Below are 18,046 nucleotides of genomic sequence, written 5' to 3'. Positions count from 1 at the left end.
ACTTCACCTTTGCCTTTTCCCCAAGACGCCCTTTGTCCCCACCTCACTTGTTCTAATTACACCTCTTCCCCAACCTCTAAGAGACAGTCATCTCCCTGGAACCCACGTGGGCCTTAGTTACTACTGGGCTTCTCCCACAGGTCACTTCAGATCACTGCTTCCTCTCCACTCTTTCCCCTACCCTGAGCCCCGAGAGCCCTAGAAGTCACAGAAGAGAGGAGGCATACGCTGGAGCTGGAGCCAACACCCAGCTCCTTCAGGCTCAGGCCAACACCATCTGACTGCAGTCTAGTCTCCTTCCAAGTCCCTCACTTGCAAATCCTTCCTTTCTATACTATCTCCTTCAGTGGAAAAGGTGTCCTTGGCTTTGAACCCTTCACGGAAAAAGATAATAAGATTTAGGAATTAGGTGACTTGCAATCCCAGTGTTAACTTCATCTTTGCCTAGGACAGAACCTCTGCATAATGGAAAAATCACACACACACACCCACACACACACACACCCTGCCCCTCGTCGCATTAAATGGAAATCCTGACAGGATCAGATGGGAGGAAGCCAGTGGTCTGTGTCTGGTCACTCACCTGCAATCAGGCCAATCTCACAGTTGGGATCTTCATAGCCACAGGTCATCATGGTTCCCACTGTGTCATTGACAACCGCAACTATGTCCAGGTCAAACTCCTGCAAAGGAAGCAGCTCCACTGTGAGCAGCATGTGCAAGTCAAACAGGCTGAGAAGGGGCATAGCAGCCCGAGGAGAGCAGAGGCCAGAGCCACGGGGACCGGGCAGAGGATGGCAGAGCGGAGGGGCCTGGGGGTAGGGGGCAAGGTCAGACATGAGCCTCAATGCCATATCCTACATTTCTCCTCTTGATAGCTTCCCTGAGCATGTCCACCACGTCCTCCCCTTCACAGTCGGTGGCCTTAAAGCCTTTGGTCCATCCTATGAGTGTTCCCTGAAAGAAAGGAGGGGAAATGCACTTTGTCAGTGGTTGCTAAGACCTTGCACAACCTGAACATCTAATGATGCAGGCACTAGAGCTGACCGCCGACCAAGTGCGTGAGCTTTTGGCTGCACACCTGCTCTGCAGCCCTGACACCAGCACAGAGGTGACACAGAGCACAACGCTCAAAAGAGGCTGATGGCTGAGTGCAGTTGCTGGGGAAATTCATGTTCTTCAAGAGTCAGATGACACTTCCTGGGCAAGACTACACAGAATAAAGGCCTGGGATCCCAACAATCCCACTTCTAACTCAACCAAGGACAGACTGAGGTGGGATCAAGGGCAATTCTACAACACGTTCACCAAAACACACTTCTTACAAAGTGAAAAACTAGAGGCAACCTGTGATGCCAATACAGACGTCTACCGTCTTGTACGTGGACAAGGGAAACGTTACACAGCCAGAAAAACAAATCATATTGTGAGTGAGTGTTGGATGCTAGAATGGAAGGGAAAGGAAGGATGCTCACCGGGTGCTGGGAAGTGAAAGCACATGAAACATACAGATAGTTCACTGTTCTGCTTTTACTTTTAAAAATTACGCACACATACTTGACCTTGGAACAGAATCTACACTGAGGGGTTGGCAGTGGTTCTGAGTGCAAGATTATGGGTACTTTTATGTCTCTTCTATTTGTCTGTATTTTCTAAAATTATCAGGCATAATTTTTTATAATAATGAGAAATGCTCAAAGTCACATGGTTAACTTGGGGCAGCATAGTTAGTCCAGCCCCAGCTCCGTAGCCTGGAAAATTGAAGGAGGGAGGGTAGACTGGGGGAGTGCTTGGGATAGGAGAGGCCCCCAGCAAACCTGATGGCAGCACCCTCAACCCTGTGGCTGGATGCCACCTTACCCAGAGACCCTTAGCCAGCAAGCCCCGCCCCTCTTGCTCTCTTCAAGCCTTGGGAAATGGGCCCCCTTGCTCCTTTCCTGGTTAATGCATGCAGAACATCAGAGACATACCCCTAATTCAAAAACCCCCTCATACAAATAATCTTTTAAATTATGTACGCATGTGTGTATTTTATTTGAAAGGCAAAGACATAGAGACACACAGCAAGCTCTCCCATCCGCTGGTTCACTCCCCAAGCATCTGCATCACCCAGGGCTGGGTTAGGCCAAAGCCAGGACTCTAGAACTCAATCCAGGTCTCCCACATGGGTGGCAGGGGCCCAAGCACTTGAACAGTCTCCTAGGACAGATATTAGCAGGAAACTGGAATCAGAAGTAGAGCTGAAACTCAAACTCAGGCACTGTGATATGGGATCCAGGTGTTCCTAGGTGGTGTCTTAACCACTACACGAAACACCTCCCACATAATATACATATTCTAAAGCTCCACTCCTTCCCCCAGCCATCAGTGGCTTTGCTCCAAGGTGTCCACTGCTCTGCCCTCCTTGCTGTGTTTTCAGGGGCCTGTCAACATTGCTGCAGGCAGAGGCCCAGAGGCCTGGTGGCCTGGTCAGAGGCACTGCTATGTCTTGGTGCCTATCGGCCATTCAGAACCGTGGACAGCTGCAAATGGCAAATCCCCTCCCCAGCAGCAGATTAATTTTTAACGGCAGCAGTAATTCAGGAACATGTGACTCTAATGAAAAATTACAACATGACTGGTAAGGATAAAGTCCCCCTAGCTCCCCCTACCCTGCCCAATCTGAAAGACAACCTCTACTAGCAGTCTGCCTTGAACCCTTCTTGACCTCTGCCTCTCTTTCTCCACGTATTTTTAAATAAATGAATTCACACTGCAATTTGTTTTCCTCATTCAATAATGCACTTCCTGGACCCTTCTAGGTCAGTTCATATGGATCTGCAAAACACTCCCAATTGTACACAGAAATTTTAAAATCCACAAGAAACCTGTGAAATAGTACTATTTTTATCCCTTTTTTTTTTTTTTTTTTTTTTTTTGACAGGCAGAGTGGACAGTGAGAGAGAGAGACAGAGAGAAAGGTCTTCCTTTGCCGTTGGGTCACCCTCCAATGGCCGCCGCGGCTGATGCACTGTGGCCGGTGCACCGCGCTGATCCGATGGCAGGAGCCAGGTGCTTCTCCTGGTCTCCCATGGGGTGCAGGGCCCAAGCACCTGGGCCATCCTCCACTGCACTCCCGGGCCACAGCAGAGAGCTGGCCTGGAAGAGGGGCAACCGGGACAGAACCGGCGCCCCGACCGGGACTAGAACCTGGTGTGCCGGCGCCACAAGGCGGAGGATTAGCCTAGTGAGCCGCGGCACTGGCCTTTATCCCAATTTTTGAAATAAGGAAAGACACGTACAGAGAGGTTAGCTAACTTGCCCAAGGTCACACAGCCAGTGAGTGGAGCAGGCAGGGTGTGAACCCAGGTCATCTGGCCCGAAAGCCCATGCTCTTACCTACTGCTTCCTGCTGCCTCCTGGTCAGGTTAGGTCACACCCATGGAGCACTCAGAGCAGTTCTGCCATAGATCAGCACTACCGATGTGTTTGCTAAATAAAATCAAGTCCACCGACATGAGGCACATGGGGCAGTCACACTCACAGTGACAGACGGCAGCATGGGGCTTCCAAGGACTGGGGGCTGGGAGTGAGGAGGTAGGAGCTCCAGGTAGGGAAGGTGAAGAGCTGAGAGGAACGGTGGTAATGCTGGTGATGGTGGCACAACAGTGTGAGTGTCCTCAGTGCCACTGATGTGTACACTTAAAAATGCCTACAGAGGTCAGTTTCATGTTGCGCACATGAGGGTACTTCAAACAGTTCAGGAAGTGTGGATGGAAAAAATAAGCTTATTTTGGTGCAAAAAAAATGTTGAGATCCAAGCATAATTCTTTCATAATGTACACTTTCTGTGAACTTTTTGAAGATCTCTTGTATTTTACCCCAATTTAGAACACAGTAAAGGAGAAAGAGTATCTATGGGGACAGTGAGTGGATTAGATGAAATACTAATAAGCCTTTGGTGCTATTCTCCTTAGGGAATATGGCCTCAGTCTGAGCCAGCTCTGGCTGCTGCAGCCATCTAGGGAAGTGAACCAGCAGATGAAAGTGCTCCCCTCACCCCACCATGTAACTCTACCTTTCAAACAAATAGATCAATCTTTAAAGAAAAAAAACAGCAATACAGTAGAACATAGCATTCACCTTGTGTTAGGTGTAATACACAACGCAGAGATGATTGCAAGTGTACAGGAGGAGGTGTAGGTTGTGCACAAATGCCACATTTTTATAGAAGTCCCTTGGATTTCAGTCTCTGGGGAAACCCTAGACCCGATAGCTCGCAGAGGTCCAGGGACACCTGTGTTGTTAAATCCTGCTGTGAACTTCAACCCCCAAGATAATGAAGCATAATAAATACACCATCTAAGTGGTTAAAATTCTCTATGCTGTGTCCCCAGCAGTCCTGACGGTGAGACCCCTGTGTCAAATGCGCAGCGGCTACGAAGCTCCTGCTGTCCTGGCCAGCGGGGCTGCTTACCTTGTCGATGCTCGCCTGCCTGCAGGGAAACGAGAACGTGAAGCCCAGAGGTAGCCGGGCTCCCTTGAGGCCCATGTACTCCAGGAAGTCGGCGATGCACTGCACGATGTGGTCAAACAGCTGCGGGGAGACAGTGGCGTTCACACTGGGCAAGCCCAGGGGAGGGGCTGGCAGGCTGGCACCGAGCACACAGCCCCCACCCCCACCCCCTGGCACCCACCTCCTCGCCAGTGCCCTGCATGATCTCCAGTGGGATGGCGAAGATCTTGTTGTACATCCGCACCGACCTCCGCCCGCTTCTGATCTTCACCAGGAGGACTCGGAAGTTGGTGCCCCCCAGGTCCAGGGCGAGGAATTTCCCTTTCTCTGTGTGCAGAAAGCAAGGACTGAGCAGGGATTGTCCCAGGGCACCAGAAGGATGGAGAGGTGCCGAAACCAAGTAGACCCAGAGCCTGCCCTGCTGGGGCTCATGGATCAGAGGGGCGTGGGGTCACCATGCCCGGCATCAGGCCCCGGCAGGCCCTTGGGTCTGTCTGAGGCCAGACTGCTTCTCTAGGCACAAAACCCCAGGCACAACCTACAGGATCACCAGTAGGGTGCTGGGAAAAGAGCCTGGACTGGAGTCAAGGGATCTGGGTTTCTGAGATGTTGCTGCTATTTTAAAAGATTTATTTATTTGAAAGGCAGAGTTTACAGAGAGAGAAGGAATCAGAGAGGGAGGGAGGGGGAGAGGGAGAGAGGAAGAGAGAGACCTTCCATCTGCTGGTTCACTCCCCAAATGGTGGAAACAGCTGGAGCTTCCTCCAGGTCTCCCACATGGGTGCAGGGCCCCAAGAACTTGGGCCATCTTCTGCTGCTTTCCCACATGCATTTGCAGGGAGCTGGATGGGAAGTGGAGCAGCCGGGACTTGAACCAGTGCCCATATGGGATGCCAGCATCACAGGCGGCAGCTTTACCTGCTACGCCACAATGCTGGCCCCAAGACATCACATTTTTTCTTGAGCAAGAGGAGCCAAGGGCCAGGTCCTGTCTCCCCAGAGCTGCCTAGTGAGGAGGCGGGGCCTCGAAAGGCTCTCTGGCTCTAAACTGCACTGATGGACAGCCTTCGAGGGGTCTGGTACCTAGTAAAGGATATGCATGAGACTTGTACTCAGTGGGCCCCCAAGGATGAATCCAGGCCAGGCCACCCTGACTGCAAGGGACTCTGGGGGTGCTTCTATCTCTCTGTGGCCTAGAAGAGCTGCTTGTTCATCCAACTATGGAGCGGCTCTACCCGTTCCCTGCCCGCCCCCAGACCCCCACATCTCTGCCTGACTAATGAGAAGCCATGTCAGTTCTGGTGCTGTATGCACCCACACACACCCACCCACCCCAAGTTCAAGCCTCTCCCTCGTCTGCCATCGTGTAGCACCAGTCTGTCTACAAAGGTCTGCACCTTGCTCTTAGCCCCACCCACGTGGTTCTAGCCATGCTGGTCTTTCTGCTGTTTCTTGAATGTGCCAGAGCTGTCCCCTGAGCTGTCTCTCTGCCCTTTTATCCCACTCTACCCTCTCTCACAGCAGGTGCTGACATCACGTGGCACAGATTTCTCCAGGGACTGCCAGTGCAACACACAAGGAGTTCCCAAAGGGCAGGTTCTGGGCGCCACTACTCTCTTGTACCCAGAAAGGAGCCTGATGTGGAGTGGCGCTCAGTGAAACTGTGAGGGACGGAGGCAGCAGGACAACAGAGATGAAGGAGTGAAGAACTTAGCAGTAGTCTTTTATGGTTGTTTCTTCTTCCCGTGGGAAAACAAAAGAGCCTTCCTCTGGAAGAGGTCTTTGTTGTTGACAGAACCAAAGTAGAGCTGTGCATGCCAAACCCTTGGGGTCTCAGTCTTGGTGCCCAGCAAATGGGAACCATTCCCTCTTTAGATGAATACCAAGGGGGTGAGGATGAAATTAAATCCAAGGTACAAAAGCAAACTGGAAGATGTAAAAGCTTTTTACAAAAGTCATTAGTTCCAGAAGAGGCTCATGAGGTCTAAAGAATAGATTCCAGGGGTTAAGCAGGTAAAGCCACTGCCTGAGACATGGCATCTCTCAGGCAACACAGGCATGGTGGCTGCCGGTTCAAGTCCCGGCTGCTCCGCTTCCCATCCAGCTCCCTGCTAATGACCTAGGAAAGCAGCAGAAGATGATCCAAGTCCTTGGGTCCCTGCACCCATGTGGGAGACCCAGATGGAATTTCAGGCTCTTGGCTTCATTGTGCCCTAACCTTGGCCACAATGCAGTCATCTGGGGAGTGAACCAGTGGATGGAAGATCTCTCTCTCTCTCTCTGTAACTGCATTTTGAATAAATCAATCAATCTTAAACAAGAGAGAGAGAGAATGGATTCCATTACTGAGTGGATTCTCTCTGCTGAGCACAGATGAGCAGATGAGAGATGAAGGGTTGGAAAAGTCTGGGCCAGAAAGTGACAAGAGGGGCGGGGAAAGAGCCAGGGAATCGGGCAGGAAGACAAAGCCAGCACCCAGATGGAAGCTCCTGGGCCAGAGTCTGCGTATTCTGTTTGCTCACAGGATGAGGTGTGCTTGTGTTCTCACATACAGACCCTAACACACACACACACACACGCATGCACGCATACATACACACACACACACACACACACACAACCTAACTTAGATACTCTCTCACTGCAAACACAGAGGGCTAACCAAGGCAAACAGGCTCAGGAGGAGAGCTAACCTTCCACCCTGCTCCTCCTCCCTCATTACAGACATGAATCCAAAGCCCTAAAAGGCAAACAGCACCCCAGGTTTAGGGCTCCAGGTGGCCCTTCTGAGAGGGGCTGCAGCAGGCCCACCTGTGCCATCGGGCATCCCGCAGACGTAGGTGGGCAGCATCTTGACCGTGGCCAGAGGGTGGGTCTTCTTCTTCAGCCCAAACTCGAGCTCAGCCCGCATCCTGTCCTGCACACCCACAAGCTGCTCGAGGGTCAGCCGGAACAGAGCCAGCACCTCGTCGATCTGCTTCCGCTGGGCCTGCACGCGGGAGGCCACCGCGGTCACCATGGCGGCCCCCTTGGTGCTGCCACTCTCTGACAGGAGGAAGCGGACATCACAGTTGGGGACCAGTTTCCGCACTACTTTGTGCAGGCGTTTGGGGTACCTGAAAGCAGGGCAAAGACAGCATATTTCACACTCAGGAAGGCCCAGCCCAGCCAGCGGGAGCAGACACAGGCATGGTGGGGCAATACATCCTGCTGGGCCAGAGCACAGCCCTTTCTATGCTGGATGGCGGGGCAGGGGTGTTAGGTAACTAGGAAGACGGGCAGTGAAAATGTGCTCTGGAGGCCTCGGGACATGGCTAATTTATCCACTGGTGTTTCAGCCATGAGAGCAGGCCCATGCATAGGGTGCTGGCTGAACATCACCCCGTCCCAAAGGGAAGGGTTTCCCTCCCAGCCCTTTTCAGGGTGAACCCCCAGTTGGCTTCCAAAACCACCTCTGGGCCTTTTACTCTCCTTCCTCTGAAAGATTTTCCTTTTCTCTCCCAAGAACTTTCACATGAACTTGCCAACCTCTACCATCCCAATTTTCCTTGTCTATAATTAAGTGTGCCTTGTTTCCTACTCTTACCACATAGTGGGTAATCAGTAAGTAATGGATAGACAAGACAGATGGGCACAGGATGGATGGATGGATGCATGGATGGAGACACAGATGGGTAGATGGACCTATGGATGGATACACTGATAGCTAAGTGGATGGACGGGGGGATGGATGGACATGTGAAAGGATGGAAAGGTGGGTGGATGGATAGGGGAGGGATGAACAGACATGTGGATGAACAGATTAGTGGACACATGGGTGGTTGGAGGGATGGATGAACATGTGGATGGATGGAAGGAAGGAAGGAAGGAAGAGCTGGGTGGATGAATGAATAGAGGGAGGGGTGGATGGCCATGTGGACACATGGATGAGTGGCCTTCCTCATTAGACAACTGGCTTTAGCAGAACATTCCCATAATGGTGGCCCCCAAAAGCAACCCAGTCAGAGGAATGTGGGTGCTGGATCCACCCACTCCTTTGCAGAACCAACAGAAGGCGGGTGGTCCCAGCTGCTCAAACTACACAGTCCAAAGAGAACGCTGAGATGCCACTGCAGGGAAGGCCATCTGTGGGGTGTAGGCTGGCAGACGGCACTCACTGGGGGTGGATCTTGTAGAGCGTGCCGTCCATGCCCACAGTGGTCCGGAGCCGTGTCAGCCTCTTGTTCTCCCGGAGGCGGGTCAGGATGGCCGCCAGGGCAGCAGCACAGAGGTTGGCCGAGCGGAAGGAGACGATGGTGCAGACATGCTGGACGGCAATGCAGTCGGCCTCGGATGGCTCCAGGCCCAGATCCACCAGGATCTCTCTTGTATTGGCCAGGCCTTCTTTATACCTGCCAGGGAGAGGAGTGAAAGGGCCATACTGCTCCCTCCTGTGGGCATCCCCAGCCCTCTCCTCTCTCAAGGATTGTGAAAATAAATGAGCTGGTGCCTAGCAATCCAGTGAGGACAATATCAACACTGATAACAGCAGCCACTACTTGCTAAGCACTTGCTACGTGCCAGACGATTGTCCAAGGGTTGTATGTGAACTCACTCATCTAATCCTCACCTCAGTCCCGTAGGAAGCACCACCAGTCCCCATTGCAGAGATGAGGGATGTGAGGCACAGAGAGTGAGTAATTTTGACCAAGGTCATACAGCAGGTAAATGCTAGAGCCAAGGTTTGAACTCAGTTAGATTACAGAGCCTGCATGTGTAACTACTCTGGACAATCCTGCCTTTCTTTTTTTTTTTTTTTTGACAGGCAGAGTGGACAGTGAGAGAGAGAGACAGAGAGAAAGGTCTTCCTTTTGCCGTTGGTTCACCCTCCAATGGCTGCCACGGCCAGCGCACTGCGGCAGGCGCACTGCACTGATCCGATGGCAGGAGCCAGGTACTTATCCTGGTCTCCCATGGGGTGCAGGGCCCAAGTACTTGGGCCATCCTCCACTGCCTTCCCGAGCCTCAGCAGAGAGCTGGCCTGGAAGAGGGGCAACCGGGACAGAATCCGGTGCCCTGACCGGGACTAGAACCCGGTGTGCCGGCGCCGCAAGGCAGAGGATTAGCCTAGTGAGCCGCGGCGCCGGCCAATCCTGCCTTTCACAGAAGCTCCATCCCCACTCAGTCTGGCTCAGACAAAGACTCTGCTGGGCTAAGAATCTAAACTGACTACAGAGCTCAGGACAATGCCAGGGTTTTGAAAATCAGGAGCAGAACCCGCAGTTAACTGAGGCCAGCCGGCTCCCCATTCCAGCTTCCTCTTCTAGGGACCTGGGCAAAAGCTGTCCATGTTGGGACCAGATGGAGAAGGCTCTTGCCACTGTGGGAGCTTTCAACTAGGACCCCATGCGTGGGCTCAAAGGGGCCCAAGGGTGCTCTGATATCATAAGTAAAATTGTGCACAAATGTGCATTTTGGGGATAAAGCATCCAGAAAGGGGCCTGTGACCCTAGCAAAGTTACAAGCCACCCCTTCAGACAGGAGGAAGGCAGCAAGCGTGGAGAGAGGGTGGCCCCTGCAGAACTCCTGGCTGACAAAGCCAGAAAGAAGGTGGCACCTGAGTCCCAGCAGAAACTCCAGCCCATATGAAGCTGTGCCCAGGTCTGACATCCTGTTGGTGAAGGGGAAGGACCTGGTTCCCACTGCTGTCCACCCCGAGCCCACGGCCCATGGCCACCCACCCTTGCCCTCTCAGAGTCAAGGCAGAAGGGCCTCAGCCAGCGGCTTACCTCTCCATGGCAGCCACGTGCTGTGTTTCGATCTTGCCCTTGGTGTGGAGAGCAGAGGACTTCTGGCCACCAAACAGGAGGCCAGTCTTGGCCATCTTCAGCAAGATGAGCCTGACGAGCTCCCCCAGGTACAGGCCGCTGATCATCTTTTCAAACCTGTGATTTGGTGAACGGATTAGTGGGAGGAACGCCCTTGGTGATGCAGCATCACTGCCCAAAGCCCAGGAGCCAGAGCCACAGTCCACAGCACAGGCCAGAAGGCCTCAGTCCAGCCCAGCGCAGCTGCAGCCCACTGCCCGTGGGAGCCCACTTTTCTGTGGGAGCTGTGCCCCCGCATCTGTAAAGGAGAGGACTGAGCCAGAGAAGAGCTAAGGTTCCTTCCTCCTCACAAAACCCCGGATTCCAAGAATCTTTATCTCAAGTTACCCCTGGTCACGGGGGTGCCACAAGCGTCCTCAACATCATAGACGTCAAGAACTTTCCCCAGATCACCCAGCCATGGCATCAAATCCAACTTCAGACTCAGAGGCTTCCAACCCCTACATCAAGCTTCTGTCCGAGAGAGAAATGTGCTGTGTCTGTGAGATGGGCACGGACAGCTCCAGAGAGACTCTGCAAAAATGTGGGTGAAGTATCCCTCAGAGCTGCCTACGTCTTTACTCTGGGTCTGCACACCACCCCAGGTAAACTGTTACATATAATTTACTTTTGCTATATCTTTTTTTCTTTATCTACTTGAAAGGTAGACTGACAGAAGGAGAGAGAGAAAGGGAGAGAGATCGTCTATCTACTGCCTGATTCCCCAAATGCTGACAATAGCCAAGGATGGGCCAGGCCAAAATCAGGAGCCAGGAGCCCCATTTAGGTCTTCCACACGGATGTCAGGGACTTATGAACTTGAGACATCATCCACTGTCTCCTGGAATGCATTAGCAGGAAGCTGGATCAGAAGCAGAGCAGTCAAGACTCAAACCAGCACTCTGATATTAGATAGAGGCAGCTCAACTGGCAGTTTAACCCAGCACATCACAATCCCCATGATGCCCACCTTTAAATATAATTTCCATTCTCTAAATATAATAAGACACAAAATCAAGCACAATCTGTTTCACAATCAACCTTATATAGTCCACTATCAAAGTCTTAGAACATTAAAGAAACAGAAGACAATAAAAAAATCAGATTGAATTTGCAGAAATGGGATTTATTTTAAGTGAAATGGAAACAGATGAGGAGGATAAAGCCCAATGACTGGATACCACTTCCTTGGAACATGACTGCTTGGGGTCACCAGGGAAGTCAGTGTGTGCTGGGAGCAGGTGCAGTCAACTGCACACGGGCAGTTCTGGTGTTTAAACGGCTGCTAGGAGGCACCTAAAATATTCACTCATCAGGGCAACTCTGCAAAATGGTTGATTCCAGAGCTGGGGCTGGGGATGTGTGAGACGAGGACGACCCTTCTTCCTGTGCCAGAAAATAAAATGTTCTTAAAGGGCAATGGGGACATGTCAAAGGGACACAGAGGCCGGCTGGAAGGGTTTCCTTTGAAAACATTTGATCATGAAACCAATAAGAAGAAATCAGAACTCATTCAAAAAGAAGCCACAGCACAGTAAACGGATGGAGGAGATAGGAAAGCTCTGCCTTGCGGTAGGATAACAGCTAATACACACAGCAGCGATGGGTTCAGAAACTCGTCGATGGATGCTGAACCTAGTGAGTGAAAGCTGCCGGAGGAACGCAGTGTTGACACCGTCTCACGGCATCTCCACACCAGGGACCTGCTCATTACAAAAGGAGTAAGGGCGACCTGCACTGCAGACCCCTGTTGGGTATCCCCTTGCCTATGTGATCAGAGTTAGCTCAAGCAGTAAGGGAGCAGACACACGCCGCGTGCCTCCCCATCCTAGGCACTGCAAAGGCCATCGTCCCTGGCAAGCCGCTGCTGCTCCAAAGTGCAGAACCTGAATCTAATCACGAGGAAACAGCAGACTGATCCAAACTGAGGGGCATTCTGTAAAATAAATGGCCTGCATGCTTTGAGGTCATGAAAAACAAAGAGATCCCAGGGAGTTGCTCCAGACTGAAGGCGGCTAAAGAGGCGCAGCGGTGAAATGTAACCCATGATCCTGGACCGGAGCCCAGATTGGGACACGTCTTTCTTTCTTGTTTTATAAAAGACATTGGTGGGGCAGCTGGTGAATTATGAATAAAGTCTAACTCAGACGCTAGGACTCAGCACTGATTGTCTAACTGTAGTGACTGTGGTGGTTATGTAAGAGCAGGTTCTTGATTTTGGATGATATGCCCTGATGTATTTAAGGGTACATGGTCACTACACCTGCCACTCAGTCTCAATGGTTCCTGAAAGGTGATGCTATACATCCACACAGACGTGTACCCCAACAGCAATGGGAGCGTGTCAAAAAGACACAGGAGTCAAAAAGAAAGAACTGCTACTTGGGAAATCTGAGTGAAGAGGGTGAGAATATGGGAAATTCTGTACTATTTTCTCAACTTTTCTAGAGACCTAAATTTACTTTTGCACTTTTTGAAAATATTTTTTTTCATTCAACAAATACTGGCCTGCAATATTGTATAAGATACCACGTGTGGGAGGGAAAGGACAATCAGCCACGTGGCTACCCTCAGGGAGCTCAGCACGGGGACAAGTGCTAAGCAGATAGCACCACGATACTTACAGTGCAGGCAGGATGGGACGAGGCTGAAAAGACCCTGCCCAACTAGAGAAGAGAGGGACGCGTGCCCTGGGGGGGGGGGGGTCACACCTTTGTCTCCAGTGCCTTGTGCATATTCTTGGAAATCTTGATGAATCAGAATTAGAGTTCCAGCTTAATTTATGCCCTAATCACTTCACTTCCTTGGCTTTGATTTCCTCGTCTGTCCAGTGAAACTGGAATAAAGTCTTGCCTTGTAAACTCATCATGACAGATGGCTTGCCGCGACGAGGGCCTCCCAGGTATCAAGGGCACAGAGGGAGTGGGGATGGCCTGGTGTGCTCACCCAGAATCTGGCAAGAAGATACTCACAGCTGCTTCCCCGGGTTGAGCGAGCCAAGGTCCAGCTCCCTGTCAAACTCAGTGCGGATGTCTTCCAGGGCGCCGTCGTCACCGAAGGCCCCCCACTCCGTGTTGATGCACATCCTGCCCTCGTCGCCCTCCACCAGGTCGATGTTGCTCATGTCCTCCATATAGCACGCGTTGGTGCCAGTGCCTGGACAAGGGGTCAGAGAGAACACGTGAGCAGAGAGGCGCTCCTGGCTGGGCAGGGACGGAATGAACCCTCGGCAGCCCAGCTTCCAGGTGCTTCTGTCGCTTCTGGGAGGCCCCTAGCACTTGGGAGGCTGTAGGAGGCTTGGGAAATCACTCAGCCTGGTTTTGTCAAGGCAGCCACAGGCAGGACTTGAAGTTCAGTAAGTCAACAGCAGGCTGAGTTTTAGGTTGATCATTATGTGTGGCCTAAGAATGATACTGTCTCATTCTCAGCCACACAGACACCCCTCACCCTGCCATGTTGTCTCTCTCTTTCTTTTTCTTTCTCTCTCTCTCTCTCTCTCTTTCTTTCTTTTTTTACTGTGTTTGTTTATTTGAAAGTCAGAGTCACAGAGAGAGAGGGAGAGATAGAAAGAGATCTTCCATCAGTTGTGTCACTGCCCAAATGGCTGCAACAGCCATGGCTGAGCCAGGCTGAAGCCAGGAGCTTCATCAGGGTCTCCCACATCAGTGGCAGGGCCCCCAGAACTTGGGCCATTTTCCATTGCTTTCCCTAGGCCATTAGCAGGATCTGAGTCGCAAGTGGAGCAGCCAGGACACAAACCGGCACCTATGTGGGATGCCGGAGGCACAGAGAGCAGCTTTACCCACTACACCACAGCACCAGCACCCCCACACACTCACCACGACTGAAAATCACTCGCCAGTTCAGTTGTGTGGCCTTTCCCCCACCTCCCCAGGGACTCACCCCTGTGACCGCAATACCAAGTGCAGGGCCTGGCACCCAACAGGCCCTCAGTGAACACTTATGAATGAATGAAGGAGCCGATCAACCAGAAATATTTGTATTTGGATTTTGGGGGTTTTGGAATATTTGCATATATATATAATGAGGCACCTTGGGGATGACACCCAAGTCTAATCTCAAAATTCATTTATGCTTCATATACTATGCCTTATACTCATAACCTGAAAGGAATTTCATACAGTGTTTTTGGTACACCTGCACTTTGACTGCAACCTGCCCCATGAGGTCAGGTGTGGAGTTTCCCATTTGAGGCACCACGTGGGAGCTCAAGAAGTTTCAGATACTGGAGACAGGCATCTGGCAGAGTAGTTAAGACCCACGGTGCCTGGGTTCCAGTACCGGCTCCAATTCCAATTCTAGCTTCCTGCTAATGCAGACCCCAGGAGGCATCAGATGACGGCCCACATACTTGCTGCTCATGTGCAAGACCCAGACTGAGTTTCAGCCTCTGGCTCCAGCCTGGCCCAGTGCAAGCTGTTGCAGGCATTTGGGGAATGAACTAGTAGATGAAAGATCTTTCTTTCTGTCTCTCTGCCTTTCAAGTAAACAAAAAATAAATTAAAAAAATAAAACTTTTGGAGTTTAGACATTTTAAACTTCAGAATTTCATACTAGGGATGCCCAGCCTATAGTAATTGTCCATCTCCCTATGTTGCTTCTCTCAGCAGACTGTGTCTATGTCCTTTACACAGATTTTACCTAGATTTTGCTGAAACAAAACCTGAAATCAGGCCCTTCCTCCAACCCTCAGAAAGCAAATCCCACCGACTCACCGATGATGACTCCAACTTCGCAGTAGGGGTCGTCGTAGGCACACGTCATCATGGTCCCCACGGTGTCATTGACCAAGGCCAGGATGTCGACATCCATGTCCTGCTGAACACAAAGTCCCACAGAGGGTCAGCGGGTGGCAAGGAGGAGGGGACCGCTCCCCACGGAGGAAGTGAGCACAGTGAAGGTGGCTGGCTGGGAGGCTGCTAGCTGGGCCTGCCCTGGAGAAGCAGGCCTTCGACCAGGTTCAGGGAAAGGGAGCCCCAGGGGGAGCTAAAGAAGGGACATGCTCCTGCTTTGTGGTGAGGGTCTCTGTGCAATGAAAATGGGGGCAAGCATCCCAGGGGCTCCGCAGCCCTTGTGAGGACCCTGGGAAGTCACTGCGGAATCATGTTTACCCCGGAGTCCTCGCCCACAGGGACAGCTTAGCCAGCAGGCGTAGCTTCAGTCAAGTCCCGTCCAGGGTTTCCACTGAGTCAACCTGGGTCAGTGCACCAAGGGTCCCGAAGGTTTGGAAGAACATTTTCAAGTAAAATGAAAACAGCAAGAGAAAAATACAGGCTATGAAAGAACAGGATGCCTCCGGCGCCGTGGCTCACTAGGCTAATCCTCTGCCTGTGGCGCTGGCACCCCGGGTTCTAGTCCCGGTTGGGGTGCCGGATTCTGTCCTGGTTGCTCCTCTTCCAGGCCAGCTCTCTGCTGTGGCCCGGGAGTGCAGTGGAGGATGGCCCAAGTGCTTGGGACCTGCACCCACATGGGAGACCAGGAGAAGCACCTGGCTCCTGGCTTCGGATCAGCATAGCTCCGGCTGTGGAGGCCATTTAGAGGGGTGAACCAACGGAAGGAAGCCCTTTCTCTCTCTCTCTCTCTCTCACTGTCTAACTCTGCCTGTAAAAAAAAAAAAAAAAAAGAGAGAGAGAGAGAGAAACAGGATGCCAGCCTCAAAGAGAAAAAAGACTTGAAGGGGATACATCCAAAAACGTCCTCTTGCTGATGAGATAATGAGCAATTTGGGCTTCTTTTCCTCTTTTCCAGCTCACCAAGGTCTTGCTTTCGTAGTTATTTAAATTATCGTAAGATACATTCAATAAATAGCGATGTTCAGTGAACAGAATGGGAAGCAGAACAGAGTCATATTAGGAAATGTGATCTTTTAAAGTTTCAGAGAGGGGTGGGATGGCTCACACAGCGTGGGTTCTCCCCAAAACCCCCTGAGAGGGCGGTGGCAGCCCAGGGAAGGGAAGGGCACATGGCTCACCCGTGGGCTCATGCACTTTGGCCATATCTGAACTACATACATCTGGACTACAGCAGGAAGGGCCCTCACACCCACCCCTCGGATTCTCCTTCCAGGCAGGCACAGCACGAGGCCCCCAGGAGAAAGAGGCTAGGACTTGGGGGAGGCGACTCCTCACCTTATGCTTTTTCACGGCTTGAGTCAAGCGGCTCACTACATCCGTGTCCTGGACGCCACGTGCCTTGAATTTCTTGGTCCATGAAAGTAGGACGCCCTGTGAGAAGACACAAGCCCAGGGCTCATGATACAGTGCACAGCTGCCACCCTCACCACATACCCCACCCTCTACACTGCATCCCCCTAATTTTTTTTTTTTTTTTGCATTGCTTCAGAGGCCTTTTCCAGTCACTTAAATGCCTGCATTACTCTCATCTGAACAGACTGAAACATCATGATGGCACAAAGAGCAACTGCTGAAGGGTTAAAATGGAACCATCTCCTCCCTCACCAAATGCTCTGATGAAAACACCTCGCGTACGGCAGCTGCATATCACACATGGAGGACATGTGGCTGGCAGGCAGAACCACGAACACGCAGTTACCTTACGGGATTCCCTCGGGAACAATTCAACCTGGAGAAATGGTTCTCAAGTTGCACTATCAGTTATTTGCCTAAAAATCATGCTTTCCAAAAGTTTCATGTACAAGACAGCAAATAAGCATAGAATTGTTCAGACTGGAAGAGGACCAGGAGGTTAACAGAATCGCTCCAGGGCTGCTGAGCCCAAGCTCACAACCACCCCCATCCACTCCCTCGTTAGAGACGAGGAAAGGAGCTGTGGAGGGGGAGGTCTCGCAGTGGAGGGCACAGCCCAGGGACGACGGCACCTCTGACACCACCAGGTGTTTTCCTTGCACCTCAGCACCACTGTGTGGCACCTCCCTAACTGCCGCCTTCCGAGGCTCGGACAACGGGGACCCACGAGCGACAGCTGTGCTACAGTTGCCTTATCCAGAAAGGTGCTGGGATGTGGGGTGGGAGAATAGGGAAGGGAGGGACTGACGCTTGCCATTTAATGCTAAGTTGGGGAAAAACAACAGTATACAAGTATATCTGTTTTTATCTGGAGAGCACAATATCAGTGTTTGTCATAGAAGTGACTGGAGAGGCCGGTGCCGCGGCTCACTAGGCTAATCCTCCGCCTTGCGGCGCCGGCACACTGGGTTCTAGTCCCAGTCGGGGCACCGGATTCTGTCCCGGTTGCCCCTCTTCCAGGCCAGCTCTCTGCTGTGGCCCGGGGGTGCAGTGGAGGATGGCCCAAGTGCTTGGGCCCTGCACCCCATGGGAGACCAGGATAAGTACCTGGCTCCTGCCACTGGATCAGCACGGTGCGCCAGCCGCAGCGCGCTGGCCGTGGCGGCCATTGGAGGTTGAACCAACGGCAAAGGAAGACCTTTCTCTCTGTCTCTCTCTCTCACTGTCCACTCTGCCTGTCAAAAAAAAAAAAAAGTGACTGGAGGGGGCACCCCACAATTCTAGTTGAGAGTCTCACTCAATGTCGTGATCAGAGGTGCTTTCTATTTCCCCTCTGAATTTTTCAACTTCTACTTTTTTTTTTATTCCAAAAACATTATATCTTATCATCAGAACACACACACACACTTCTCCTTGGCTAAAACCTTTCTGTCTCTCCATTTTAAAAATGTACAAACAGGATCAGGTGTTTGGCCTCG

The 18,046-nt window shown here is 51.7% G+C and overlaps 1 protein-coding gene across 2 annotated transcripts in view; it reads right to left on the bottom strand.

Moving 5' to 3' along the window:
* The window catches only part of HKDC1 (hexokinase domain containing 1), a 48,635-nt gene that overhangs the window by 13,607 nt on the left and 16,982 nt on the right, over positions 1–18,046 (bottom strand). The window contains exons 5-14 of one of the 2 annotated variants that reach the window (XM_070057778.2): positions 16,491–16,586; positions 15,078–15,180; positions 13,314–13,497; positions 10,264–10,419; positions 8,653–8,886; positions 7,307–7,611; positions 4,677–4,822; positions 4,457–4,576; positions 862–957; positions 584–683 (exon numbers count right to left, since the gene is read on the bottom strand). In XM_070057778.2, coding sequence (XP_069913879.1) covers positions 584–683; positions 862–957; positions 4,457–4,576; positions 4,677–4,822; positions 7,307–7,611; positions 8,653–8,886; positions 10,264–10,419; positions 13,314–13,497; positions 15,078–15,180; positions 16,491–16,586 — 1,540 coding nt within the window. The remainder of the gene's footprint in view (positions 1–583; positions 684–861; positions 958–4,456; positions 4,577–4,676; positions 4,823–7,306; positions 7,612–8,652; positions 8,887–10,263; positions 10,420–13,313; positions 13,498–15,077; positions 15,181–16,490; positions 16,587–18,046) is intronic. The other variant, XM_002718444.6, reaches the window with a different exon arrangement.

Source organism: Oryctolagus cuniculus, chromosome 15 (assembly GCF_051225735.1).
Source record: "Oryctolagus cuniculus isolate XC-2025 breed Fujian yellow rabbit chromosome 15, ASM5122573v1, whole genome shotgun sequence".
Classification (NCBI taxonomy): Eukaryota; Metazoa; Chordata; class Mammalia; order Lagomorpha; family Leporidae; genus Oryctolagus; species Oryctolagus cuniculus.
The sequence above is the reverse complement of the archived record's forward strand: the minus strand, read 5'-3'. Positions and strand labels throughout refer to the sequence as shown.